General features: G+C 39.5%; 1 protein-coding gene and 1 long non-coding RNA gene across 2 annotated transcripts; one reads left to right on the forward strand and one right to left on the reverse strand.

Moving 5' to 3' along the window:
* Positions 1 to 2,565: 2,565 nt before the first annotated feature.
* LOC121644845 lies at positions 2,566 to 27,453 on the forward strand. Its single transcript, XR_006011322.1, has 3 exons — positions 2,566 to 2,849; positions 18,118 to 18,126; positions 27,444 to 27,453. It is a non-coding gene; the product is annotated as an uncharacterized LOC121644845 (long non-coding RNA).
* On the reverse strand, positions 5,412 to 17,078 carry LOC121644844 (nucleolar protein 9). Its single transcript, XM_041993080.1, has 12 exons — positions 17,058 to 17,078; positions 16,223 to 16,463; positions 14,165 to 14,401; positions 13,790 to 13,999; positions 10,783 to 10,890; positions 8,814 to 8,955; positions 8,530 to 8,722; positions 8,304 to 8,444; positions 6,265 to 6,384; positions 5,966 to 6,178; positions 5,755 to 5,860; positions 5,412 to 5,652 (listed from the first exon to the last, which is right to left on the reverse strand). Exons 2-12 carry the CDS (start codon positions 16,446 to 16,448, stop codon positions 5,498 to 5,500), a joined length of 1,851 nt encoding a protein of 616 aa, XP_041849014.1. The 5' UTR covers positions 16,449 to 16,463; positions 17,058 to 17,078; the 3' UTR covers positions 5,412 to 5,497.
* Positions 27,454 to 27,851: the final 398 nt, after the last annotated feature.

Consider the following 27,851-nt stretch of genomic DNA (forward strand, 5'->3'; position numbering starts at 1 on the left):
CTCTTCTCTCTACTTTCTTTTCTATCTCTCTCTCTCTCTGTCCCCTCCGGTCGAGTCCAGCATTAAGAGTCTGATTTAATAAAGTTTTTCATGTCATCAAGAGGGACTTTATACATGTAGTATAAATCCCTGCTTGATAGAGTAAAATTGCCCAGCACCAGACAGCAGCCAGACAATCATTCTGTTTGCAACGATGCTGGACAAGACAAGTTAAAAAAAAAAAAAAAAAAAAAAAAAAGAAAATTCTCCTTCATCCAGGTGTTTATTTGCTCCAGACACTGACACATTAAGTCTATTGGACTGCAGTCATCTGGTGACAGAGACACATAAAGTTGTGTATCATCTGCATAACTTTGATAATTAATGCTATAGTTCTGTAATATTTGACCCAGAGGGAGCATATACAAGTTGAACAGAAGAGGTCCAAGGACTGACCCCTGGGGGACTCCACAATTCTTGGCCACTCGCTCGGATTCATAGCTGCCGATCGTAACAAAATAACTCCGGCCTTCTAAATAGGACCTGAACCAGTTAAGAACCGCTCCAGAAAGTTCAACCCAGTTTTCCTGCCTGTGCAACAGGATTCTGTGATCTACAGTGTCAAACGCAGCACTGAGATCCAACAGAACCAGGACTGATACTTGACCAGAATCAGTATTCAACCTAATATCATTTAACACTTTGACCAGAGCTGTTTCAGTGCTGTGATGAGGTCGGAAGCCGGACTGAAATTTATCAAGATTTCCACTTTGATTTAAAAAGTCATTTGTCTGGTGAAATACAACTTTCTAAAAATCTTGGAAATAAAAGAGAGGTTAGAGACAGGTCTATAGTTGTTCATTATAGAGGCGTCTAGAGTCCTTTTCTTTAGGAGTGACTTAATAGCAGCTATCTTTAGTGACTTGAAAAAAATGCCTGATGCCAGTAAGCTGTTAACTATCAGTAGGAGATCACTTTCTACTGAGGTAAAAACTGTTTTTAAAAAGTCAGATGGTATCATGTCCAGAGTGCATGTTGTTGATTTCAAATGTCAAACTGTTCCTTGTAGGATTTTTAAATCAACCATTTTAAATTGCGACATAACATCAGAATTATTTCTGGGTTTTAGACACAGACTAGTTTTCTTGTGCGACTGTGTGGAATTAATATTTTGCCTAATTGTTTTAATTTTTTGGCTAAAAAAGTTGGCAAATTGGTTGCATTTCTCAGTGGAAAGGAGCTCTGGGCTTATCTGTATAGGAGGATTTATAAGTTTTTAATCATAGCAAACAGAGTGCGAGAATTGTTGATATTCCTGTTAATTATTTCAGATAAATGCAGCTCTCTGGCCTTGCACAGCTCATTGTTATAGTTACGCAGGCTTTGTTTGTACAGCTCATAGTGAATTTGAAGTTTATTTTTCCGCCATTTCTGCTCAGTTTTTCTGCATTTTCTTTTTAGGCTGGTAACCACAGTGGTGTTTCTCCATGGTATTTTCTGTTTGCTTCAAGTGCTCTTGATTCTTATCGGTGCAACAGAATCCATTACATTCAAGACTTTCAGATTGAAATGATCCAGGAGTCCATCAACTGACTCTGCACTGGTTGTTGGGAAAAATAGCTAAGGCCTCAACAAACTTAGCACTTGTTCTTTCATTAATGTACCTCTTCCTAACCGAGGAGCAGGTTGGTTGGACATTCTAAATGATCAGTAAATCAAACAAAATACAAAAATGGTCAGACAAGGCCAAGTCAGTGACCACAACAGAAGAAATATCAACATCCTTTGAAATAACCAGGTCCAGAATGTGACCTCGAATGTGGGTCGGTTCTTTTACATGTTGCCACAAACCAAACATGTCCAATATGGAAGAAAATTCTTTGACATTACCATCCGTCATGTTATCTATGTGAATGTTAAAATCCCCACTTAAGATGAAATGGTTAAAATCAGTAGCGATAACCGACAATAATTCAGAAAATTCATCAATAAAATTTACTGTGTCCTGGACGTCTGTAGATGATTAGAAATAGGATTTTAGGAATGCCCCTTAAAATAAAGCTAAGATATTCAAAAGAAGTAAAATCAGCAAATGAAATCTCTTTACACTGGAATGAATCTTTAAATACGGCAGCTTCTCCTCCCCCTTTCCTCCCGTTTTAACATTTATTCATAAAACTAAAATACTGCTGAACATCTGTCTGTGATTATTATTGAACAATTACATAGCAGTTGTTTAATTTTTTCCACCATAAATTTGAAAATGACAAAGTAAACAACAAACAAACCCAGTCAGCTGCAAAATTAATAAACATATAATCTCGTTTTAATGGAACAACGCCCACTGCTCTCTTGCCATGACCAATACGGCAGACACATTGATCGTATCCTAGCAACGGGCCAAAGCTGTTTTTGCCAAAGAAGAACAATTTCCGGTGGCGAGGTCACGTGACTTCCGGAATAGAGTTGAGATATGGCGGCGCTGTTGTCAGCAATCTTAACTGCAGTTGGGTACTCTTGCGGAAGAGGCAAAATCAGGACAAAAACAGCCCAAATATCATCATGTGTGTACCAGGCTTTATTCTGTTCTAATTATATTATCCCGCATTTGGACAGTGTTAGATATTATTTTAATTTGACTTTGAATGTATAACTTGTGTATGACCTTAACAAGAACATTGTGTAATCTTGGATTAACATGCGTTGCTTTCTGTTTCTAAGTGAAGAAAAGGAAAAGCTGACATTTAAAGACTCAAACTGGTATTAGGGGATATGTCTGGCCTGCGACATGTGGATGTTTTTGGCCGTACTTCTGTTTTTGCAGAAACAGGAAACCGGCACCTCAGATGGAGCCAAAGCAGACAGATAAGGTTAAAAACAGAAGATGCAGAAAAAATCTGCCTTGCAACAGTTGATTAGTTAGTTATAGCGTCCAGTCACTGTTTAGTTTAGGCAAGGTATAATTACTGGGTTCAGGGAAAGAAGCGGGTTCTGATTTCAGTAGCAGAACTCCTTCCTCTGTAACCAGAGAGGGTGAGATAGTCTCAGAACCCAGAATTCTGTAACATTTCCAATTAAATGTAAAAATAAAAATCTTGACTTTGTTGTTCTCTGACCAAATCAACGAACATGCGTGGAAGGAAAACATGAACAGATCATATTATGAACTGTTCATCTGAGGATGTTGGTGACATTATCAGAGGTTGCCAGCTTCACAATAAGATGGTTTATGCAAAGAAATAATTTTTGTAAAAAAAAATTACTTAGGCCATTATTTTAGGAAGGTAATTTTATCTTAACTATGTAGCCCATTGTGCAACATTTTATTTAATCTGCTTTTAAAGTGGTTGCTTTGTTCTTTCCCAATCAAATGGTAACCTTAAAGGGATAGGTCTGATTTTATGTATGTTTAGTCAGTGTAAAACCTGTAGTAGCATTCAGCACTCTCTGAAACTAAAAAAAAGTTCAACCTCAAAAGAAATACACCAGGGTACATGGACACTGTATTAGAAACATTTTCAGTCCTTCACCTGGTGGGAAGACTGGGAGAGTGCTGTCTACTGCAAGTACACTGGCATAAGTACAGCTCCACCTCAAATACCAAAATCCAACTGATTAAGCATGTTTTATGTTACAGTATGTAACATATGTGCAGTTTGTAGCAACCCCAGTAGAAACAAGGATGTGTCTTTTCTGATGTTTCAAATGTGTTTAAAAATAAATTAGTCTTTTGCAGAAGTTGTTTACACTTTAAAGGAGTTTGAGTAACATTGTTTTGTAACTATCAATATGAAGCTGGCTAACTGGTTTGACCTGTTTTTTCATCCACGTCATTTCTCTGTAAATAACTCTGAAGGTCTCTGACCACTACGTTCTCAGTGCCCATGTCAGTTCGTACAAGCTTGTGAAAGCCCCCAGAGCACTCCATTTCTTCCACAAAGTACCCCCCGATAACTTTTGGGTCACTGTTAGTGTAGGCGGCCCGCAGCCAAATGATGTTGTGTGAGAATCCGTTGATGCATCCATTAATGCAGATCCCATATGGCTTTAGTTTGTCATATGAGTCTAGGTGCCACACAAAGTTAGGTCCCTGAGCAAAATATTGCCTCCTTCTGAGACGTTTGGCCTGGGCGAACTTGGGAACCAACTTGGTCCAGGAGAGAGAGAAGGATCCTGATGTCTTCTTTTCTGATAGAAATACCATGTCGTTTACACTTTGTAAACATCCACAGGTACCCGTGATCCTTTCCAGGGCCTTGCAGTTGGTCAACAATTAAATCTATCCCGGTGCCCAAGTCGTACCTTCGCCGGTAAAGGAACCTGGTTCTCAATAGCCTGTTTAAATGTCTCTCATTAATGATGGTTCCTTGTAAAACCAGGCTTTTCAGAATGCGTTTGTAGCTCATTCCCAGCCTAAAATAAAACTCGATCATACTGTCCCTGTCCATCATTTAGCTGTAGCCCCTATAATGCTCCTATCTTAGACCTTTGAAAAGATGTGCTCAATTTATTTACCCAGCTGTCCAAGAATGATAACATCATTATTTAGTATTTCACGGTCACGAATTAGTATTTCGTGTGCACGTTATACTTAGTTCGTGGACACAATTTATAATTTTATTTTTTTTACCATGACATCAGCGATGACTGTGCCATTATTTTTGTACCTCTTAAAATGACTGAAATCCTTGAAACACCTCTGCAGGTTCAAGACTATAAAATATCATACATCTAAAAATGACCTATACTACAAGTGGAAGAATCAGTAGGGTTACTAAGGAAGATTATTTCTTGGGTGAAATATGAAATTGAATACAGAAGCCTCCACTCATAAGCACAACACAAAGTTTTTAATTTAAATCATGGAAACTATGCATTATTATTCTATTATGTTTCTGATTATTATAATTTTTAGTAGCAGACCATTGAAAGTTGTGTTCCATTACATCTGTGAAAAATAGTCTTCATTCATTATCTAATATGTCATTACAGGCTTCAATTGTTGTAGGTGAATTTGATGCCGTTTCCTGTTGTTTCCACAAATAAATCATAAGACACTGTCTAGAATGGGGACCTCTTGGTCCAGTTCCTACTCTCCAAGAAGCACCTGCCAAACAAAGGCCTTTCCTCCTATCAAAATGTTTAATCCATATCTACGTTGTATGCCTCTACTAAATTGTGGATTGTCTCCCTTTTGGCTGATTGAGATTCATGGAGTTCAAGTACATAAAGCTTCAACCATTTTTTCAGATTATAAACATTTCAAGTTTTTCAGCATCACTTTATATTAATTATGTCAGTTAAATAATAGGTTATGTTCACACATTTCACACTGAGTGTTACTCATCTTAGTGGACAAATAATGAGGATAGACATTCCTGTAGTGTGTAGTGTGCTTTTCAAATTGAGTAAAATTACTAAGAAAGATTAGGTAGATTTGGAAGTATTTTAATTTTTTTAACTCAATTACACTGAAGGAAAAAAAAGCATATAAACAGATGATAAAATAATAAACTTGTCATTCAAGAATGTCACTGAAAAGCTTCCGCTTCTTGGACTCTCCGGTCTGTATTTCCTGCCAGTGGGCTCTTCTGTGTACAAAGTGGTAGAGGGCAAACTTGGCCCACACGTGACGAGCAAACTGATCCGACCTCAGCTGGCTTTCACTTGTAACTGGTGAAGGAAAAGAGATGGAAATGAGAGACATGAGCAGAGAAGGGAGGCAGTGAAAACTTGTAATGGTGTGAAGAAGCAATTGTCAGCCGTTAACGTTACCAAGTTCCTGTGCAATGCTTTGCCTCTGACTGACTGAAGCGCTGTTCCACACAGCTTCAAGTACCCGGCTTCCCAACCTGGAGCAGGCCATTTGGACGAACAGGCCCTGGGAGGACAAACAGTGTGACAAAAAGAACCATAGTTATTTTATGTTAGTTACTTTTTTGTCATTTTAACAAGTATAAATACAAATATAACAAATATCATGTACCTCCAGTCTCTTGAGGATCTTGCCCCTGCCTTTGTCACTGGATGTAGTAATGAGTGACTGAAGGACATGGCTGCCAGCAGGGTCTAAAGCCAAAGTGAGAAGGTCTGCAGGGCTCAGAGCACGCAGGCTGCTGAGGAGGAATGAGCGCTCCTTAAACTTAGCAAGTGCTTGGACCAGTCGGGATCCATGGTAGCAGATGGAGGTCAGAGGTACCTAAAAACAAGGAACAAGCATCCACATGAATAAATAAGTTTAAATGTGTCAACTGCCACATTTAATAGATTTCTTTGACTGCTTACCTTGTTGCTTATGGCGCCCTCTGCTGTGTCAGAGTGGTAATACACCTCATAAGTAAGCAGGGACATGAAGAGAGGGAGGCAGGTGGCAAGTCGAGAGCCTGGCTCTGCACAGTGGAAAGCCTAAAGGTAGCAAATATAACACGGCTTCAATTACTCACAAGTTCAACGTTGAAGAAATCACCTGGTCTTTACCAGCGTTTTAAACTAGCCAAGTATAACCTAGGAAGATCAACTACACACATTAGACTTCCTCATATTTTATTAAAGAAAAATGAAGCCAAAATGCTGAAAAAGTGTGTGAAAAAACTTCATTACTTTAAGTAAGTGATTGCTGGTACTTTAAAAGGTCTTGTAAGAGTATTTTAGTTGCATACAGAGAAGTTCATGGGTATTGCAGAATCGCATGGGAAGTGATGATTCTTTCAGTCAATCAATGGACTGCAGTGCGTTTAGGTTGGATCAGTAAGACTGGGAACCCAGGGGCCCCAAAAAAAGTATGACAGCTTGGATCAGATTTCCAGCACCGTTCCCAGTTTTTGCCTGAGTTTGGTGGAAACAGGGCTTTGGCACATGGTTTTCTACAAACCTGTTGCTGTGCATCATTACCAAACATTTCCACTTTGGTCTCTTCTGGCCAAAGGACCATTGTTCCAGAAGTCTTGCGGTTTGTACAGATGCAACTTAGCAAACTTTTGTTTACAGACATGCTCACACTTACTGATGATACATTAATGCATTTAATTAGCATCAACTGTCTGCAACTTAACCAGTACAGGTGTACTAAGTTTTTGTTAAATGTCCTGATGTGTAAAACGTTCAAATCTAACTACACCCTCTACTTTCTGTGTAACTCCACCCACTGCCAATTTTCAAAAAAATTGGCCTGAAACTGCAAGGGTTGGCGAGCAAGATGTGGGGTGATCGGGGAGTGGAGAGTGGGTGGGACACACAGGCAGAAATAATTGATTGACAAAGAGCAGCTCAGCAGTCGATAGCAAGATGGAAAGCGAGATTCACAAAGCACCAATGCCACAGAACGGTATTTGAGGTGGAAGACTTTTTCCCGCCTGAATCTCCTCAGCTACACATGAACAAGGTGGTCCTGAACCATATCAGTCTAAGCCATTAGAGTTGTTCCACTGACCAGTCAGCAACTTTGGAAAGCTGTGGAGACTCACAGCAGGTTGTAGCAGCTGCAGGAAGTGCAGCTAAGTTGCCGCTGCCACAATTTGAGCTGCTGTCTGTCGCCAGATGAGGTTCAGCAGGTAAAGAATAAAGTCCGATGTTACTTTTACCACCCTCAAAAGCACAAATCTATCCCATTGCAGGAATATTTAGTCCAAAACTCTGTGAAAGAATTCACAAAGAGTTCACATCCGTTCATAAGCGCGGTTTTCTATGTCTCCAATGCAAGGACCTGTCTATTTGCATCTGGAGGGAGGGGGTTGTCAAGTTGAGGGCGTTTTGAGGCATTTTTGACCCACAAAATTAAAGTTCCAAGTTCACTCCTGCGAACCAATGTCAGTTTCAGACATTGGTTAGCAGTGGTAATGCATCGTTATGAACTTACTTCCAACCGCCTATAGTTTTGTCATTTCTATAGTTGTGCTCATCTTCATTCTTCTGCTTCTTTGTTCTATTCCTAAATTTTTCTTTTTTTTCTCAGGTTTGTTTCTATTGCTTGTCGCATGTCAGCTATTCTGCTCAGCACTGCCCCTCTGATTTCCAGTGGTACTGCTCCATCTTCTCCAACAAGCGAAGGATAGCTCAGCTCCCTAAAAACAGACCAAATTACCCGTGTAACCGCCGCAGACGATGCAGACAAACTGTCTGTCCGTCGGCATATCCATCTTCTGCGTTAAATAAATAAATAAATAAATAAATAAATAAATAAATAAATAAATAAATGGACCTTAAAGCTAAATAAGGACGTACCTTCTTTATTCCATGCATGTAAATGGAAACAAAGCTGTTCTGATACTGATTCAAAACCCACTACAACTTCTTTGTTATAAAAGCAAAAACTTTTTGGTACTTACACGGAGAAGGCACTGCATCATCTCATCCTGCTTCTCTCCACTTTCTGCACAACTTTCTGCCAGCTGAACGATCACCCCCATGTGACCTGCAGCCAAGATGGCCTCTACACCCTGGACCAGCTCATCAAACAACTTCAGGAACTGGACAAACGTTAAAGACGTTATGGAGGAAAATCCCAGCAGTCATTAAATGTTCTCCACCTGCTCCATCAGTGGTGTAACCTACCATTTTATACTTGGCTGAGGCAGCAGTTAGCCTTTGTATGGGGAAGTTAGCGATGGGATGGAGGGCTAAGTCGACCAGATGGCCCTTTAGGTGGTTTTTGTAGAAGTCACGAAGAAGAGCTTTGTGGGACAGCTGTACAATCGTCTCTATGAGATGACTGGAGGCCTGGTCCTTCAGAAAGACCAGAAGTGGACTGTTGGACATGTAAAAATAATGTTAACCAACACACCAGTTTTAATAAACTACTTCAGGATTAAAACTGAGCAAAAAACATTGTCTCTAACCTAACTCCAGGAGCGGCACTGCGGCTCGTCAGGTACTCCATGCTGCGTTTGAGGAGTTGTTTGCAGAGTTTGGGTCGTTTTCTATGACACACAGTCAACATGGTCTGGAACACTGCGCTGGCAACAGCATCTGTAACACTTACTAAAGAGAAAGGAAATGTTTATTTAAACTCCCTGACAATCTAAAGATGAGCTGTGGCAAATAACCTGTAAAAACACCTAAGGCATTCACCTGCCAGACCTCCACTTTCATGTCCATTTCTTGGCTTTTTTTTGTCCAAAGAAACTCTGACATTTGACATGACTTAAACTGCTACTTTAAAGTCAGAGTAGAAGTTAACTGAGAAATTTTCACGGAAACATGTAATGTGCTGTAGAGTAGTCGCTTAAAACATGAGACTGAGAGAAGTGGTGTACTGAAATGTTGACTTGGACAGTTGAATGTTTTTCACTGGATTTTCTTTTAGAGCGCGTCTGAAATCAGGCCTCCATGATGCTGGAGGAGTGAGTATATGGAGTTAGCAAAAACTGGCCCCACCTATAACTGTATTTCTTTTAAATAAGCATGATGCATTAACCTTCAACTGCTAAATGTTCTGTCTTCATCATGTACATGCAACTTTCTGGATAGCAGAGCACTAGAGGAAGTGAGAAATCCAAAATTTGAAGAAATTAACTTTGACTTTTCCTTGCAACATTCATTGTTTTTGCAATAAATATTGTGCCAAAGCAAATATTTCAAGGTTACACAGCAGCTCATACACCACCGTTTCCATAAAATTCACTTTATAATGCCTGCAAAATTTAGTTGCAGTAACTCTTGTGCCAAGTTCCTTCACTGTCAGATTAACAGATTTCTACAGTTTGAAGCCAATAGGTTAAATCAAAATAGGCATGGGCTGTTTATTAATAGATAGAAACAGACAAAACAACATTTCTTTTGCTCAGACAGCTCTAAAAGCCACTCCGGTGCCTCTGCAGTGTGTGTTTTTGCCCTGAGGGTATTTATTGATTATTTGATTTTGCTCTGCTATAAAAACAACAGTGTAAGCTGTGTGGCAGAAGCTAGCTCTAGGGACATGGAACGCCACCTCTTTGGAGGGAAAGGAGCCTGAGCTGGTGCACGACGTTGAGCGGTTCCAGTTAGATATAGTTGGACTGACCTCGACGCATGGCTTGAGGCTTGGGGTCTCGAACCAGTGCCCCAGAGAAGGGCTGGATCCTCTTACATTTTGCAGTTACTCCCAGTGATAGACGCAGAGCAAGCGTGGGAATACTCATCGCCCTCTGGCTTGGAGCCTGCACATTGTGTTTTACCCTGCTGGATGAGAGGGTGGCCTCTGTCTGCCTTTGGGTAGAGGGATGGGCCTTGACTGTTGTTTGTGCTTACACAATGAACAGCAGTTCAGAGTACCCACGCTTTTTGAAGTCCTTGAATGAGGTGTTGGAGAGTACTCCTTCCGGGCACTCCCTCATTCCACTGGGGGATGTCAGTGCTCATGTGGGCAATGACAGTGAGACCTAGAGGGGCACGATTGGGAGGAATGGTCCCCCTGATCTGAACCTGAATGGTATTTTGTTATTTGATTTCTGTGCTAGTCATGGATTGTCCAATATGAACACCATGTTCAAGCTGTTCAAGAGGGGCAGCGTTGTCAACTGATCACCACCTGGTGGTAAGTTGGCTCAGATGGCGGAGGAGGATGCCGGCAAGGCCTGGCAGAACCAAACATGTTGTGATGGTATGAATGTCTGGCAGCGTCTCCTATCAGAATGAGTTTCAACTTCCATCTCTGCATTTCCACCGTGATTCTGAGTGGGCTGTGTTCCTGCCTTTATTATTGAGGTGGCTGACCAGAGGAAACTGGAATTTTTCTGGGTTTTGTTAATGTAAAAAGCTAATTTACACTCGGGTAAAACTGAACGTATGCAGGTATGAACTGTGGCATTCTGAAGGAAAATGACTCACGATTTATGTTTTCCATCAAGGTCTCTGTGAGGGTCTTCAATTCGTACCAAAATGAGGTGGGGATCTCAAAGTCTGTCAGCTGAGGAGCAATGCTGCGCTCTTTTGCACCTGGTTAAAAGCAAAAATATCAAAAGAGAAATGGAGGCATGAATACAAAACTTATAATGAACATGTACAGAGGCCCTGACTCAGCCTTGAAGAACCAGTGCTGAAAGGCCAACAGATCAAAAGATTTATGAAACTGAGGTTGAAAAACATGAAAATCTGTATCTTTTTCAGCTCTGTTTATCTCCTACAGCTACTTCTAGCATTACTCATAGAGTCAATTAAGGTACTTTAAACCCTGAGCGACCGTCCACAGCATGAACATTAACTACAATGATAATGATGTGGGCATCCAAACCAAAAAGAGATAAACATCTGTAAACAGTGATGCAGGGAACTTGCTGCACACTCCAGCTGCACCGAGGCCCCAAAGTAGATTTTAATGATCTGTTCCAGAGAAACAAAGGCTGCACAGACAAGAAGAGCGAGCAGGAGCTGCCACTCAGCGCAATCTTTTGCATGTCACTGGTTTGATGACATCCTTGCAATGGTCAGAGGACAACAGTAGACCATCAGAAGGCAGCGTGTCGCAGGTAATCTGATGCTTTTCTATGTGTGCTTTAGTTGAACATTTTAGAAATTGCAGCTTACAAGGGTGATATCAAAGGGAAAGTATTTCCTTCACCTTTAGTTCCTTACCAGAGGGCATGTTGAAGATCACAGGGAATATGTGAGGTTTTTTAATCCACATGGGCTGTCAAAACCAGAACTTCACTTGTAACAAATCAGAAATCATAAGTCAATTAACTGGATTATAAAAAGTTTAGTGGGACTGAAGCCTATAAAACACCAAGAGGTTCACTGGTTGACGTGAACGATTGTTTATGCATTGGAACTGTGGGAAATAGATCACCAATTAAAACAATGAACCTCACACACACATTCACTCTACAATGAGACAAACATCCTGAATCGAGACATCGTGCTGTGAAAATATGTGTTTCATGTCTACACTGGAGTACAAAGTTAAAAAAAGAAAAAGTCCATTTTCAAACAGTCCTGTGGCGCTGCACATGCATATATACTCTGCACCAAATTGCACTGCAATTTAATTTGCATATGACATGCTTCAGGCAGAGACTTGGTCTTGTTTTATTGACTTCACTGACTTGTAAAGGAATCATAAGTTTTGGACCTCTGCACTTCCAGCCTCGAGGATGTGGAATACCTCAGCTGTGAAGCTTGCTCACATCCAGTCAAAGAAAAGTGTCAAAGAAATATTTCCAGAGGAAAAAATAAGGTTGGGCTCATCAACGGGCAAGTTGCTGCACCAAGACAGGCCAAACATGCCGTTTCAAGTTATTCTCTGAGTATCACACACCTGTCAAACGCTTCAGCACTTTGTAAAAATAAAAACAAAAACCAGTAACAAGCTGTCACGAACACATGTCTCATCCCTGATTGGCGGTATGGAACTCAAAATGTGAGTTATAAAAACAAATCCTAAGGATTCATCTTTAAATGCATATGTGTGCACTTGAACAATGGAGGGGCCTTCCAGGAAACCTGCATCATCAATAGGCTCACATAAAATGATTTACCTGCTGTGTTTAGATGGTTTATAGTTATATTGCCATGAATGTGATCCCTACAGTGATTGCTGTCACCACCACTGGTGAACAGTGTATATAAAAAAAACGTTACACACCCGTTTTTAAAATGTCGGGTTAGGGTTATGCTTAGGGGTCATTGTTGTGCTAAAAGGAGAAATTCCTCCTCATCTTCCGCTTTCTTGGAGACTGATGAAGGTTCTGATCCAAAATTGAAATTATTTGGAACTGTTCATAATTCTATTAAAAGAAACACAACCCCAAACCATGATGCTTTCACTACCATGCTTCAGGTATGGTGTTCTTTTGGTGACACTCAGTGTCAACATACCTCAAAATTTAGTGGGTCCAGGATATTTTTCATTGCAAGAAAAACCTTCCATCTTGTAACCCTGTTATCCAGAATCATGGAGAACACGTCAGATTGTTGTCATGTGTAATACACAAACAGTATTTGCCTTCAGTGTTTCTGTTAGCCTCTTGCTAGCCTCCTGGACTAGTTTTAGTCCTGCCTTTTAATTAGTTTAGGAAAACCTGTCTGGATCTTAAACATTTCAAAGTTGTCCCATATTTTTAGCTGTGTTCTGTATTATATCCAGTACTATAGAAACATCTTTACCCTTCAGCTGAATTCTCCTGAATGTGATCCCTTTTCAAGCTTTGTACGCACTCGATGAACCAAAGACCAGAACCAGAGTCACATTAAAGGTGGAATAAGATTTGGAATTTCTCTTGGGTCTCCTTTTTTTAAAGATTACAACAATCTGACACTTCAACAGGGTGTTTACACTTTAAATCCACTTTCATGAGAATTCCCCTAATTTGAACAATATTGACGACCATCCCTTTTTTTTTTTTTTGTCGTTATAGTGATTGTTCCTGATGGGGACGATTTTTACCGACCAATCGCTGCACTTTACCTCAGAACTTTCACTCTGTGTCAGTTCTTAACACACAAGCCTAACAGATGCTTTTTTAGATTGTGTGACATCATGGGGACATCATTGTCATCATCATCATCTTTGGCATGAATTGGAAAAATGCATTGGCTTTACATGGAAACAATTTTTCTCTGTGAGCAAGTGTCTGCTGCTTCCTGTTGTTTAGGGTTTTTTGACCCCTTGCAAAAATCCTACCATTTCCAATTTTAACATCATCCTTAATGTTTCCACATTTTGGCTGGACACTGGTTTATCTTCTGTCCTTATTTGTACCAACACGTAGTACAGGTGTTACCAGAAAAATCTGTTGCTTTGATGCCGTTTGACCAAACACTTTAGCCACGACTGATTTCTCCTTACTGAACTGAAAGTCAGACAAACAAACTATAATCTAACTGTGTGTGTGTTTACCTGGACGGGCTTCGGTGCGAGGAGGTCCCACACATCCTCCCAGCACATGTAAAAGTGTGCGGACCACGTGTGAGCCGTGAACGTGTCTAATGAACTCTGCGCTGTTGTCTCTCACCACCTGACTTAGAGACAACACCTGGACCTCCAAAGCTCCACCACCCGCCTCCTCTTCTTCCTCTGTGGTAGATGTTGGATCACTCGGCGATGACTCTAGAGCACAAATTCACAGATCACACACACATGCGCGCGCGCACACACACACATACACCCAGAGGTGATTTTTATTAAACTACACCTGAGAAAAACTGTTATTAGTGGGAATACTTTGAATGTAATCAAACCACCATCCATAATAAATCGTAGCTGTTATCTTACCCATCCACCTGGACATCTGTCTGAGCGCGCTCTCCACTACGTGGCCACCACATCGGTCACATGACACCGCCTTAAATTCCGAGCCTGACTCTCCACCCAGTTCAACCAGCACCTCCGCCACCTGGTCAAGGCTGGACAGCGGGAGCAACCGCTGCAGAGTGATGCTTCCTGTTCGGTCCATCGCCACCAGGGCCGCTTTACCTTTAACTTCTGTTAGGACGTTCTCCACAAACATCTCTAGAAATGATATTGAGAGAATCAACAGCAATGACAGTGGCTGTAGTGCAGCTGGAGTCACAAATGCAGTAAAACCCACCTATTTTAAGTAAAATGCTACAGACAATAATGATAAATTCATGTGCAAGAACACTTGATCAATGTAATATTCTGGTTAAGTTCAGCAATAAGAAGTAGGTATAACAGTTTGGTCAAACAGCAGAAAATTAGTCATCAACTCTTCACATTTAGGTAATTTTTCAAACATGGCATTTTCATTCCCTCCAATTTTATTGTTTTCTCCATCACATGTGACAGCATACAAAACCACCATAAATGAAGCTGAAGTCTGGTTGGCTAAAACAAGCCATATCATGGCTAGAGGGGGATCCAGCAGCTGATTTATGTGCTGCGCTCAGGAGCACTGCTGCTGTTACAACCGAGGCATTACTGTTGGTGAAAGAAGAGGTGTTGGAGCTGGCCACGGCTGGCTGCATGTGGAAGTTATTCAGAATCAGCTTCTGAGGGACATTCAAATGTTTGATAGAATAAAGTTCAGTTTATTGGCTCACATGGACCCCAGAGAGCCTTAAATGTATAAAAATTTAGAGGTTTTTTTACTCGCAAATACTGACATCTACGTTCAGATTATCACTTATAGATGGTTTATGTATCTTGTAACTTGCATCAACACATCTGAACGTGTGAAAACAATAAGACAGAAACGGAAAATGAGGCCTCTGTGTCTGCAACCAAGCTTTATACCATCTGGAAAAGTGGGTCAGATAGTGGTTGGTGAGAAAACAAATTAATCTAATTAGTTTATTTAATTAAGCATCTTCATTAGGTATTCGGTCAGGTGTGTAAAAGAACTGACCCATACCTGAAGATCTGATTTTTATTTGCTCAAACACATTCAAAATTATGTCTCCATCTTAACCCTGTACTTTCAAAGCTTTTTTTTTTTTTTAGAGGGAAGCTACCCCGTAAAGCAACTGATGAATTGATTAACATGTCCTTAGCAAAGGGTGTCGTCCCAACCAGCATTAAGTCAGTCATTCCTGCCCCAAAAAAGGTGATGGTGAAGTGCCTGAATAACTACTGATCCATTGCTCCCACACCCCCTGTTAATAAGTGCCTTGACAGACGGAGACAAACCATGGACCGCCTCCACACTAACCTTGATCTACATCAGTTTACATACAGAGAAAAAAAAAGATACAGAGGAGTCGATTTCAAATGCTCTCCACTTGGCAGCACAGGACTTGAAGCACAGGGGATGTTAGAGCTGGGTGCTTTGTTGACTACTGCATGCTGATAAACAAACTACTCCGCCTGGGCCTCCACACCCAACTCTGCTCCTGGATCGCAGACTTTCTCAAAAATTGCCCACAGATGGTTAAGCTTGGCTCCCGACCTGACTAGCCCCAAGGATGTGTGCTGAGTCCACCCTTGTACTATCTTTACACTTATGACTGCTCTCCTATCCACTCTTCCAACTCTATCATTTAACAATAATTGGACATTGCAATGTTCTGACAATAGTTTGTCACTTAATACCAAGAATACAACAGAACAGGTCCCGAACTTCAGGAAAAACAAAACTGACCAATTCCTAATCTTAATTAACTGTTATTATTATTTAACGATGAGTGGAAGGAACTAGTGGACAGCTCCCCCAGGGTCCTGAAGAGGAATAAGTTGTGCATCTTCATGCAGTGTTTGCTCTGTTATAATGTGCACTGGTACGGAAAATAAAAAGTGACCTTCCAGCACACACTACCAACATTATTTATTTTCAGCTTCAGCAATTAATCATCACTTCAGTAAAGTAATCCTCACCTCTCTCCTCGTTATCTTCAAAGCCTTCACTTAGCCTCTCTCCCACTCTGCGGAAATAGCCCACACTCAGAGCATCCAGATGTTTCTTGTCACCATCCCTCTGAGCTTTTGGTCCATCCTTAACCCCCCTCTTCTTCTTTTTCTCTCCCCCTTCATCTTCCCTGAGGTGCTTCCTCTTCTTTCCTCCCCCTTTCTGCGGCCTCTTACCCTCTACTTTTGCCAGCATGTCTTGGACTTTGATCTGAAAGAGAAAATGCTAGTTTGATTTTCTGGTTAATTGATATTAAATTATTACAAAAGCCTGTACAGACACATCAAACCGTACAGCTCATAAAACTGAACATAGCCAACATATTGGGTTGTCATGAGATGAAGTACTTACCCTGGAACAGAAATACATAATATACGTGTTTATACGCCGGTAAAAAGGTAACACTGATTGTTTTCGATCTGCACAAACGACATGGCGGAACATTCAGGACAGACTGAAGCTTCAGTCAGTTTAAGGAATAAATATTAGGTGAGAGAAGAATAAGCAAATTTTATCATTAGCAATTAATATTTATTTTGATTCCACAAGTCATGCTGTACAAGGTTTATATGGCTTTCTATGACACATTTTTGTTCTTTTAAAGCGACATTATAAAAAGACCCAGGACTGTCACGCGACGCTAGCTGGCTGCACCGAAACTACATGAATCACCTCGATATTTTTGTCCAACTAAATAGACCAAGTTTATAAAGAATACGTCTTTTTTATCTGAGTAGATGTTTTGTTGAAACCATTAACGTATAAACATTTAACATGAGGAAGGTAACAGAGCATTTAACTCACATGTGAGATCTGTGGACAGGGGCAGCAGCGGTGTATTGTTGACGCACAGTGATGACGTAGCTCTCTCTCTCTCTGTCTCTTTCTCTCTCTCAATTGTTTTAAAACATTGTCCTGCTGGGTTTTGACCGGCAGAGGGCAGCAGAGTGTTTTTCCTGGTAGAATGAACGATATTTAACTTGTTTCTCTCGCTTATCCAGGGATAGGGTTAAAAGCTTCTCTCGACTTGAATATAACTTTAACCAGAACAACTGGTGACTTTATCACAGTTTTTGATGTGGGACACCACATTTCATCCCCAACCATAAAAAAGGAGAACTGTACAAGTTTTAAAACTGTAACGTTGTTTAAAGTTACTCAGTTTTTATGAATGTTTAAATATAGGGTTTCTATTTAAGAGCTAGACTTTTTTCAGCTCACATAATGAAAATAGTGAATTAATTGTTAACACTTAAACAATTTTAGCAAATATTTTGGATCAATCTTTAGTTTTTATAGATTTAAAAGTTACCTTACATTTCCATTTTTTGCCTTAGGATCAGTGCGGTTTTTTTTTTTTTTTTTTTTTTTTTTTTTTGTCTGTTTTGTTTTTTTTAAATGTAGAAACAAGTTTTGTCTGATGTCATAAATAATGGCATGTAAGGTTCTCTGTTAGGACTTGACATACATGATCAAACACACGGCCCCTTTCACCCCTGTGAAGATTACATCATCACACTTGCTGTGAAGTGCCGTCTATGTTGGGGTGTGTAGTCAAGTGAATTAGAGGTGAAACAGCCTGAGATGTTGAAGAAAATGGCATGACATACTTTCCACAGATACAGGGACAAAGTAGAAGAAAGTGGAGTATCAAATATACCATGAGTCAAAAACCTGTTGAGGCTTACACAAGAAAAGTGTTTTATTAGATCACCTAAAATTTCAAAGAAATACAGTAGAAAGATTAGATTTGTCCATGCTTTTAACTGTAATGATTGCATGGCTTCTGGGATGACAACAGTCATCTAGTCAGTCAGTTTACAAGCTTTAAGATGCATTATATAGACATTGAGGATGCCCAGAGGCTGATATTGTATGAGTTCCAATGACTGTGTGGCCATAGCTCAGCTGGAGGAGTGGTTGTTTTCAGGTGAAAATATGTTTGAGTCAATCTCCATCCATTCCAAGTGTTAGAGTATCCTTAAAGTACTATACTGAACCATGAAATTTGTCCCCACTATCCAAACATCGTTCACGGGATTGCAGAAAAAATTCACTGCATTACCAGTCAAAAGTTTGGACACACTTTCAAAGTGTGTTTAAACTTTTGACTGATATTGTATGATAAGAAGCACTATATGTGTTTGTGTGAACAGCCACCTAAGCAAACAAAGTTAAAATGCAAATGGGCACCTCTCCTTGAAATTCATGCAGCCCAGCCATGATAGTCTTTATTGTTTTGGACAATTTCAGTGCTTTAAATTTTCAATCAAACACAAAACACAAAAAAATAGTTACTAGTCTTTCTTGTCAAATTTCTTGAACAAAATTACAAATTAACCCCTCTCTTTAAAATTCACATAGCTCATCCATTAAAGTCTTTACTGTTGTGGATACTGATAGTGTATTTGTTTTATTATCATTTTATAAACAAATAAACAAATAATAACAGTCTTTGCCTTTTGTCCCAATTTTTTTGTCAAACTAGTTCGCTAAATTTGCTACCTATAACATCCATTCAGCATAGCCTAATGCTAATTTACAAAAGTCATGTAAAGGTATCAGACCAGTTCAATCTAATACCAGTTCCAGCACAATCAAATTATACTGACTAAAAACTAAATTAGTCCAGTTTATTGTAACTCTGTTAATTAAATGCTGGTTCATAAAAAGCAGCCTAGCAAAAGAAACCAATTGATTGCAGCTATTTAGTCAACCATCCTGCATACTATGTTCTTAGGCAACAATTAAGAAGAAAACTTCTTTTGAAAAGGAAGAAACTGATAGCAAAGCCACACCCAGGATGAGCAACTATCTGCCTCAACCAGTTGAGGGTTAAGAAGACAGTAAAAAAGGGGTCAACAGGCACAAGAACTATTGGCCAAGGATACTCAAAAAGAAAGAATAAAACAGAAACACAAGTTAAAGACAACAATGTCATATATTTATACATGAAAAGTGCAGGGCTGCTCAGTGGGATCATAGGATGAAGCACACAACAATAAGTCACACAATCCAACTATTTCTGTGTGTAATATACCTACAAACCAAATTTAATTTCTTCCCACTCTCCAGAATAGCAGTTAGTAAAATTAGAAGATAACAGCCAAAACAGAGACAAAATAAATCAAGCAGTAGTTGTTTTTTTATTATGCTAACATGTCCTCTTCACTACTGTTGCATCATCCCATTTTATCTTCTACCAGCAAAGTATGTGCAAGACAGATGCAAGGAAGTGATGTAAAAACTACTAAATATGAAATTTTAAGGTTTAATGTGTCATTCTAAATCAACATCAGTCATGTTAGAAAGATGTCTGATAATAGATGATGCACAGCATACATCACATACTGTATAAGGACGGTTGGCCTTGATTTCACGATGATTTCACCATGAGAATCATAATTATGGGTCTGTGCTTGTTGCCTGTCTGATAGCAGCATTAAGCTTCACAAGATAGCTCTTTTATATGTATGTGTGTGTGTGTGTGTGTGTGGGTGGGTGTATGTATAACTGTCCCACAGAGCTGTACTGCTTTAATGCTGATTAAAGTTGAAAATTGCTCAAATGAAACTTGCAACACAAGATAATCATAATGCTCTAAACAAACAATGTCAAGTTTATTTACTAATCATATACCTTCACTTGCTTTATAGCTTTATATTATCCATCTTCTGAATCTTCTACATCTTCTATGTCAATTTTTTTTGTTTGTTTGTTTTTAACTTGTCCTGTCCAGTATCCACCATGATAATCTGGTTGCTGTATCATGCTGAACAAATTTGCTCTGCCAAGGGGAGGCCTATGGGTAAGGCTCCTCTTGATAATCTGATTCATTTATTTATTTATTTACTTTGAATCACGGAATCTATGCATGAGGCATGAGCATGAGGAATAAGGAGTGATCAGTGATGAAGAGTGGTGAGTGAGATCGTGCAAATGCGACCACGCCTCTACGGAGGTCAAAGGCAGACCAGAGCAGCCCAGAGACCCGGGCCCTCAGCAGCAGCTGCCCCACCTCCCAAACGGCAGAGGGCCCGCACCATGCCTAGGAGGACCAGGGCCCCCCAGACAACCACCCCGCGTAGGCCAGCACACACCCCGATGTTCCAGCCGCACACCCTGGGAACCAGGGCGCCTTCGACCCCCTCCCCCCACCCCCCACTCCCCACCTACTCCAATCTGCACCCCATATAACCTCACACTCACACCCTCCCCTGTGCTGTACCCACAAGCACTCACCATCACGCAGTCACACATAACCCACCCACCATGCCCCGTGGGGGACACCCCAGGCCGGACCAGTGGACAGCGAGCCCCAAAAGCACCCCCCCCCCCGGATCTATGTCAACTTCAAAAGATAAATATATTAGAAATAGATATGTTCAGGTCTGTTTCTTAGAAAAGTACAGGAAAATACATTGGAGAATCTTGCAAACTAATGTTATTTGATACAATAATTCATTAATATGCTGATTTATTTGGGATTTTTTTATTGTAAGAACAACGAGCTTAGAGCAAAGAGACAGTGCAGCAGGTAAATGACTTGTTCACTAGCAGAGCTCCTGTGGGTTTTGTCTGTTTATGTGCGTCTCCAGGGCAACTGAAACAGCATGTGAATCAGCTCTTGCACAAGAACTTTAAACTAACACTGTAAGTGACAAATGGACACATTTCATCACATCAATGCATTCACACACATCTTTTGATGTCACAGAGTGCATATTATTATGAGTCATATGAATCAGAGCAAGAGCACAAATCTCATTGCGTTATATGCCACTCCTATCAAATCATAGGAGTCGACATGCCTAACAAAATAAATATGAAAACAGTAACTTCTGTGTTCATCTAAGGTTATAATTCATTTAGCTGTAGTCATCGTTTCAGCTGCTGTTTGCTGTAAAAAAAAATGCTTGCTATAGTAATAGTGTTGGTAAAAACTGTGTTAAATTAAAAATTATCTATCTGTTATCTCAACAAGCTTCAACCAGAAACCGGTTGATTACTCTATTGTGTTATAAGAAACAAGCAAAAAAACAAACCAAGTCGGACTAGAAGGGTTAGTAAACTATTTTTGGCTAGCTGTAGAGCTAAGAAGATTTTAAACCTTTATGCTAACTAGCTATTGTCACTACTAGCTAACAAATCACCTGTTGGCCTAAGAAATATGCTTTTTTTTCAACTCTAAAAAGCTGAACCGCAACTACTCTTTTTATATTTTACATAGATAAACAAATACAATGGCAATTTATAGGCACTGGAGAAAACAACAGTTTTCAACAACAACAACGACAGCTAACAGTTTCTGCTTGTCTCATTATTCATGCTAATAAAAGCTAATTAGCTGCATTTAGACATAGGATTGAATTTCTGTAGCAGATGGACATACAGAAAGAGCTGTTATGTCTTTGCTCTTTAATTTTCACTTAAAATACATATAGCTGTTTGAGCAGTAGGTTTGCTGTGCCTTTTTGATTCTCCTAACAAGAATGGTTAGAGGAACTGGGTTATTATTTAAGATATGTGTCAATACTAACAGCACAAACTAAAAATATGCACACGGTCACTACTCAGCATAATGGCACTGTGTCTAACTGTAGCCTACTGCACAACTGCAGAGAAAATCACTTTTTATATCAGTCATTTTTTACATTATTGACACTTTTATTTGATTATGTATTGTGGAAGTTACTGGGCGCATGTCTTTTGTAAGTTTAATATACCACAAAGGGTTCTTTTCATCCAAACGCTTTAATACATTTCCCTTGGCCTGCTGCAGGCTGTTTGGTTTCCCATGTACAGTGTGATAGCCAAGACCTGATCCCATCTATTATACTAAGATCCTCAGCGATCCCAAGTCACCTTCTTGTTTCCTCTCACAGCCTCGCTCTGCAGCAGCTGCAAATGTTGTCTATGCCATTTATCATGCCAACATTAGGCCAGAAGCATCAAGATTGCTAAATTGTCTCAATTTTTCAAATTACAAATATCCATGACAAAATTCTAACATAAAACTTTAAAAAATTATATAATGGAATAATATTTGTTTTAATTTGCAACTGTAAATGAACTGTATTTTTGGTCAGAAACTGAATATTACCATGTATTACATCACCTCAATCCTTGACAAAATTATAAAACTAATTTATTCTAGAGAATAAACTAAATTGTTTGTGCCCAAGGCTTGAATTATACCGGGGCTTTTAGAGGAGCCTTTGTCCAGCATGCACTGTGACTTTCCACATCATGTGCATGCGCATAGTGCGCACTAAAATAGTGCACATAGCGCAGTCAAAAATATGGTTACTATAACTGTATGCAGCTTGTTTAATCAGAAACAGGGACAGAAAGTTCTTTTACAACCACAAAAGAAAGCATATAAAGTGTTTTTTGTATGAACACTTTCTATGCTTTATATGCTCACAGCACGCTACAAACAACCAACGCTGCTGTCCACAGTGCTGAAGAACGAATCACATTTGGAGAATTTAATTAAATAAAGAAATAAAATACAAAGCTGACAAATGAATGCTATTCTTTTCAAGACCCATCAGGAACCTTTTCGAAAAATTAAATGTAACCTGAAAGTGAACTATTTTTTTTGCTGGGTTTTTAATGTTCTTTTGCCAGCCTTACTGTTGTTTGAAGACACATTTCCAGTTCGGACCCAAATAGCTGGATTCCCACCCCCCTATGTCAACCATCATTCATTTAGAAGATGTCTTTATCCAAAGTGTATTTGGGGTACAACAAGGGGTTAGGACACTTCAGCATGTGAACTGGCAAAGTTAGGGATCTATTCAGCCCCTATCCTACTTTATATTGTCAACTCTCAGTACTGTTCATATTTAGGTTAGTAGTATTTCATACTGACTTTATCCACACCACACTAACAAGTGGCTTCAGTGATAAAAAAAAAAAGCCAGTTAACCACTTTGGTTTAGACTAAAATATCTTGACATTAGATAGGTGCTTTGTGGTGAAATGTCATGCAATCATGACTCCACAGACGACGAGGAAAACCAAATGAGGAAGTCCTCTGACTTTTCTTCTTTTAATACCATAAGTGAAATTATTTTTCTTTCACCACAAATTGTGGGATTCTTAAAATGTGGTAATGTGTGTTTTCAGTGGTGATCCCTTGACTGAACACCTACTGAGTGAAGTAGAAGCAACTGGAACTCCTGTCGAATGTAATGTTATTTGAGGCATGAAGAGTCAGTAGATGAGGCATTCCAGTAACTTTGATGGTTCTGTAACATTCAGTTAAGAACCAACATGTGGTCCAGAGTTTCAAAAATTTAATAAAACCTCAAATCTGTAATTTTTTCCAGTTTTTTAAACCTTTAGATATCAGACACAAATCCAGATAAATCATTTGAGCTGTTTTCACAGAGCAAATTTGTTATATTTATTAAATAAGTAAAAAGTGATGGCAGCAATGCACTTTTTCAAGAAAATGTTGGGAGACATGGAGGCATGTTTACAATTGTTTACAAAAGTTTACACCACTCTTCTATTTAATGACATTTTATGGTCATTTAATAATAGCTTTTGCAGTTTTGCAGAAAAATCTGGAAGATTTTAGCTGCTCAGCAGTTTGTGGCATCTTGTTGTCTAATTCTTCATTCCCCATTATGTGCCATATATGATCAATATAAGACAGCTCAGGATGGAAAGAAAGTCAGAGAAGCACACATACTGTGTGAATTTGAAACCAAAGAGTAAGTGAAGATGTGAAGAATTGACGTACAGCATTCTTCTGTGCACAAAACCATAGGCCATAACATGGGCTGCTGTGCTGCATCCCATGTGATCTGCCTCAAACCTTTGTGCTACGTATCAAACATACCCTTCCAGTCTGGCTGGTCTCTTTAAGCCCCAAGATCCTGAAGAAAGATTTTTCTCTGCTGTTGGAGAGACTGTGTCATCACATTCACATTTCAGGACCCATTCCTACAGCGGGTAAAGGAATTGAACTTTTCAGTAGACTTCTTGGCCTGAACACATGGTTATCAAATGCATGTATCGCCCATGGGATAAAGTTCATTGATAACTTCAATAACTTTTGAAACTGTAAGGAATGACTCAGACCTGATGGTGTGCATTCAAATCTAACTAGATGTAGGTTACTTGGTGCACACTTGCGTCATGCTGTTGGGGTGGAAAACCCAAACATGAGTGTACAGATAAGAGCGAAGGACACAGCAGAGAGGCGATGAACTCCCAGCTCTCCCCCCTCACCAGACCCTCTTCTTCACATCACCCAAGGTCTTCAAAGGATGTCTCTATCTCGGTCTGGACCCACCATCTACCAAAAAATACAGGGCTCCCCCTTTTTCCCCTCCTCTTAGATAATCTGTCCTGGCAGAGCAGGGCATGGTAGGATGTGCAGGAGGTTCACGGAGCAGCAGCAGAATTCACAACAAAGATAACAGGCCATGATGCGTTCAGGGTCCTTGCTGTAGTTTTGCTACTACTGACAGCTGTTCTGAGAGCAAGCCTGGACCCAGTAGGATTCCTGTGTTAGTAAAATAAGGAATCGAACACGGTCAACTTGTGGGGTGAATCAATCAAATCTGTTAACTGTACCTTGTATAACTCAGAATACAACAGAGACCAGTGTAAACTTCATGTACTTAATATAAGATCTCTGTCCAACAAGTTAGTTAATGACTTCATCATTTCTCACAGTTTAGATAGTGTTGATAGACTCAGACCTGACTTTCAGCAGCCACATCAAAGCTGTCACTAAGACAGCTTTTTACCAACTCAGGAACATCAACAGAATTAAAAGTTTAGTCTACCAGAAAGACCAGGAGAAACTCATCCATGCATTCATCTCCAGCAAGCTGGATTACTGTAATGGTCTTTTAACAGGACTTCCTAAAAAGAGCATTAAACATCTGCTGCTAGAGTTTTAACCAGGACTAAGAGATCTAAACACATCACACCAGTTTTGAAATCTTTACACTGGCTTCCAGTCAGTCACAGAATAGACATGCGCCTATCCTAACTTCAACGTGCTGCTGGCATTACATTTAATAAGATTAGTCAGTCAAGTCACTGACATTTAATATTTGGACTTGTGTCTATTAAACAAAGATAGGGCAAACTGCATCCTGCATCTATTATAACAGTGTGGCTCTGTAGCGAAGGAGTCCAGGTTCTGGACTATCCTGCCTGAAGTCCAGACCTTTCAAATGAAAACATTTAATGCTTCACAAAACCCAACATATGATAAATTTATAGGATAGTTGAGCCGCTAGAATCCTATATCAACCTGGAATGAGACAAAATTCCTTTCCCAAATGTCCAGCATCTGCTCTCCTCAGTTCCCAGATGTTTACAGACTTTACAGATGAGATGCTGCAAGGTGGTAAACTTGGCCTTGTCCCAGCTTTTGTTGAGGTGTTGCTGTCATCAAATTCAAAATGCTCATATAATATGACAATAATATGCTTTACTTTAAATAATTAGCTGTTCATATGATTGAACTGTGAGAGCATTTAGAGATATTTAGTTTGCTATTTTAAATGCACTTTTAGCCTGATGAAGGGCCAAACACTGACTCCTTAGTTGTTGCTGGAATTTCAGGCAAAAAACAACAAAGTGTGCATTTTTTACATATTTTGTTATTTGGGGTGCCACAGTTGAGGTTCCACATTACCTTCAACAGGTGTTACACCTAAATCTGTGACCCATCAGAATCTGTGACCACAGGGGGCTACAGTGTGGATTTCTCTGCATGTGCGTCTTAGAAGATGAGCGAAGTCTTGAAAAAAACTTGTATTTAAGTCTGAGTTCATTATAATGCAGGTACAGTAAAGTCACACATTCTCATCATAGCTGTGAAAAATTGTGACCTATGTCACCAATTTTATAATCTGGACTCTTCTAACATAATATGTGACCCTCACATAGCCAAGAACACAGAGGTCACCATTTTTGATAGCTATCAGAAGCGTTACAATGAACTCAGGCCTAAATACAAGCGTTTTCAAGACTTTGTTCCTCTTCTAAGATGCACAGAAATGTACACTATCACTCTCTTGTGGTCACAGATTTTGGTGTAACACCAGCACTAGTTACCAATATGCTGATGTTTCACATCATTTTTGTGTGACTAAGTGGATCATAAAGCTAGTAGCTGTTGTGTTTCCTCTAATTCTCAGAACTTTATTGGGGCCAATTTTAAGTCTTACGAACATATCTATCTGTTTAGAGTCCTCCAAAAAAATGCTAACAATGCATATCCAGTAGAACTGATGCTACACACCGGTCGAATGCTGGTTGGCTGAAAGTTAATTCAAGCCAACACTGACCAACAACATCAGATTCCATGACAAACAAGACAAAACAGCAGGGCTCATCAGCACAAAAGCATTGCTTAAAAATGTTTCTGGCATCGATCCATAATCATTGAAACTTGGTTTTGCGATGTTTACATTCGCCACAAGCACAAATTAGCTCTTTCTCATGTCTAATGCCAACAAAAACAAGCAACAGGAAAAACAGAACAGATTTTCAGAACTGCCCCTATGTAAAGCTAAAACAGGTAGTCAGATGCAGGATCTGTTGATAACACTGTGCAGAGGTCCAGCTCTACATGTGCTTAATATTTATTGCTGAAAATTGGATGCAAACAGGCTTCTACAGACATTAGAATATCATGTGTAAGAATTACTGACTTTCAGTAGTAAAGATGAGGATAGAAATCAAGTCAAAACCAAGTCTAATTTATTTATAAAGCACATTTAAAAGCAACCTCAGCTGACCAAAGTGCTGTACAAAGCAAAGCAGGTAAAATACCCAGGCCATCATTAAAATAAAATAAAATAAATCAAATATATCTCATAATACAAAATACAAGAATAAAATAATATAAAATTACATTAAAATGACACAAAACACATATAAACATGAATACAATAAAAACGCAATTAAAATGTTCAAGCTGGAGGAAAAGCCAGTGAGAAAATGTGTGTTTTTAATAATGATTTAAACTGCTCAATACTTTAAAATTAAAAGGCAGACTGTTCCAGAGTTTGGGAGCAGCAACAGAAAAAGCTCTATCAGCTCTGCCTTTTAACCTTTTAAGAGCAGCTGGTTTGTTGATCTTAGTGCTCTGACAGGACTGTGAACGATTAAATACTCTGATAAATAAGAAGGTGCTGTGCTATTAAGACTTTTAAAAACAAGTAATAAAGTAGATCCTTTAAGAGATCCTGTACTGTACAGGAAGCCAGTGAAGTGAAGCCAGCACCAGAGTGATATATTCACATCGTTTTCTCCCTGTAAGAACACGAGCGGCCGAGTTTTGAACAATTTATAAATGACGGAGCAGCAACTGATCAATTCCAAAAATAGAGAGTTATTTTACCCTGCTCAAGAGCCATAAAAGAAAGAAGCTAGATTTGACCAGAGAGCTAGTTTGTTTATCAAATTTAAAATTAGAATCAAAGATCACACCAAGGTTTATCACAAAGTGAGATAACAGGCCAACTATACTGACATGACCAGCCAATAAGTGAGACTGACCAAAAACAATGACTTCAGTCTTGTCTTTGTTTAAAGAAAGGGAGTTTTTCCCAA

Source organism: Melanotaenia boesemani, chromosome 8 (genome assembly GCF_017639745.1).
Source record: "Melanotaenia boesemani isolate fMelBoe1 chromosome 8, fMelBoe1.pri, whole genome shotgun sequence".
Classification (NCBI taxonomy): Eukaryota; Metazoa; Chordata; class Actinopteri; order Atheriniformes; family Melanotaeniidae; genus Melanotaenia; species Melanotaenia boesemani.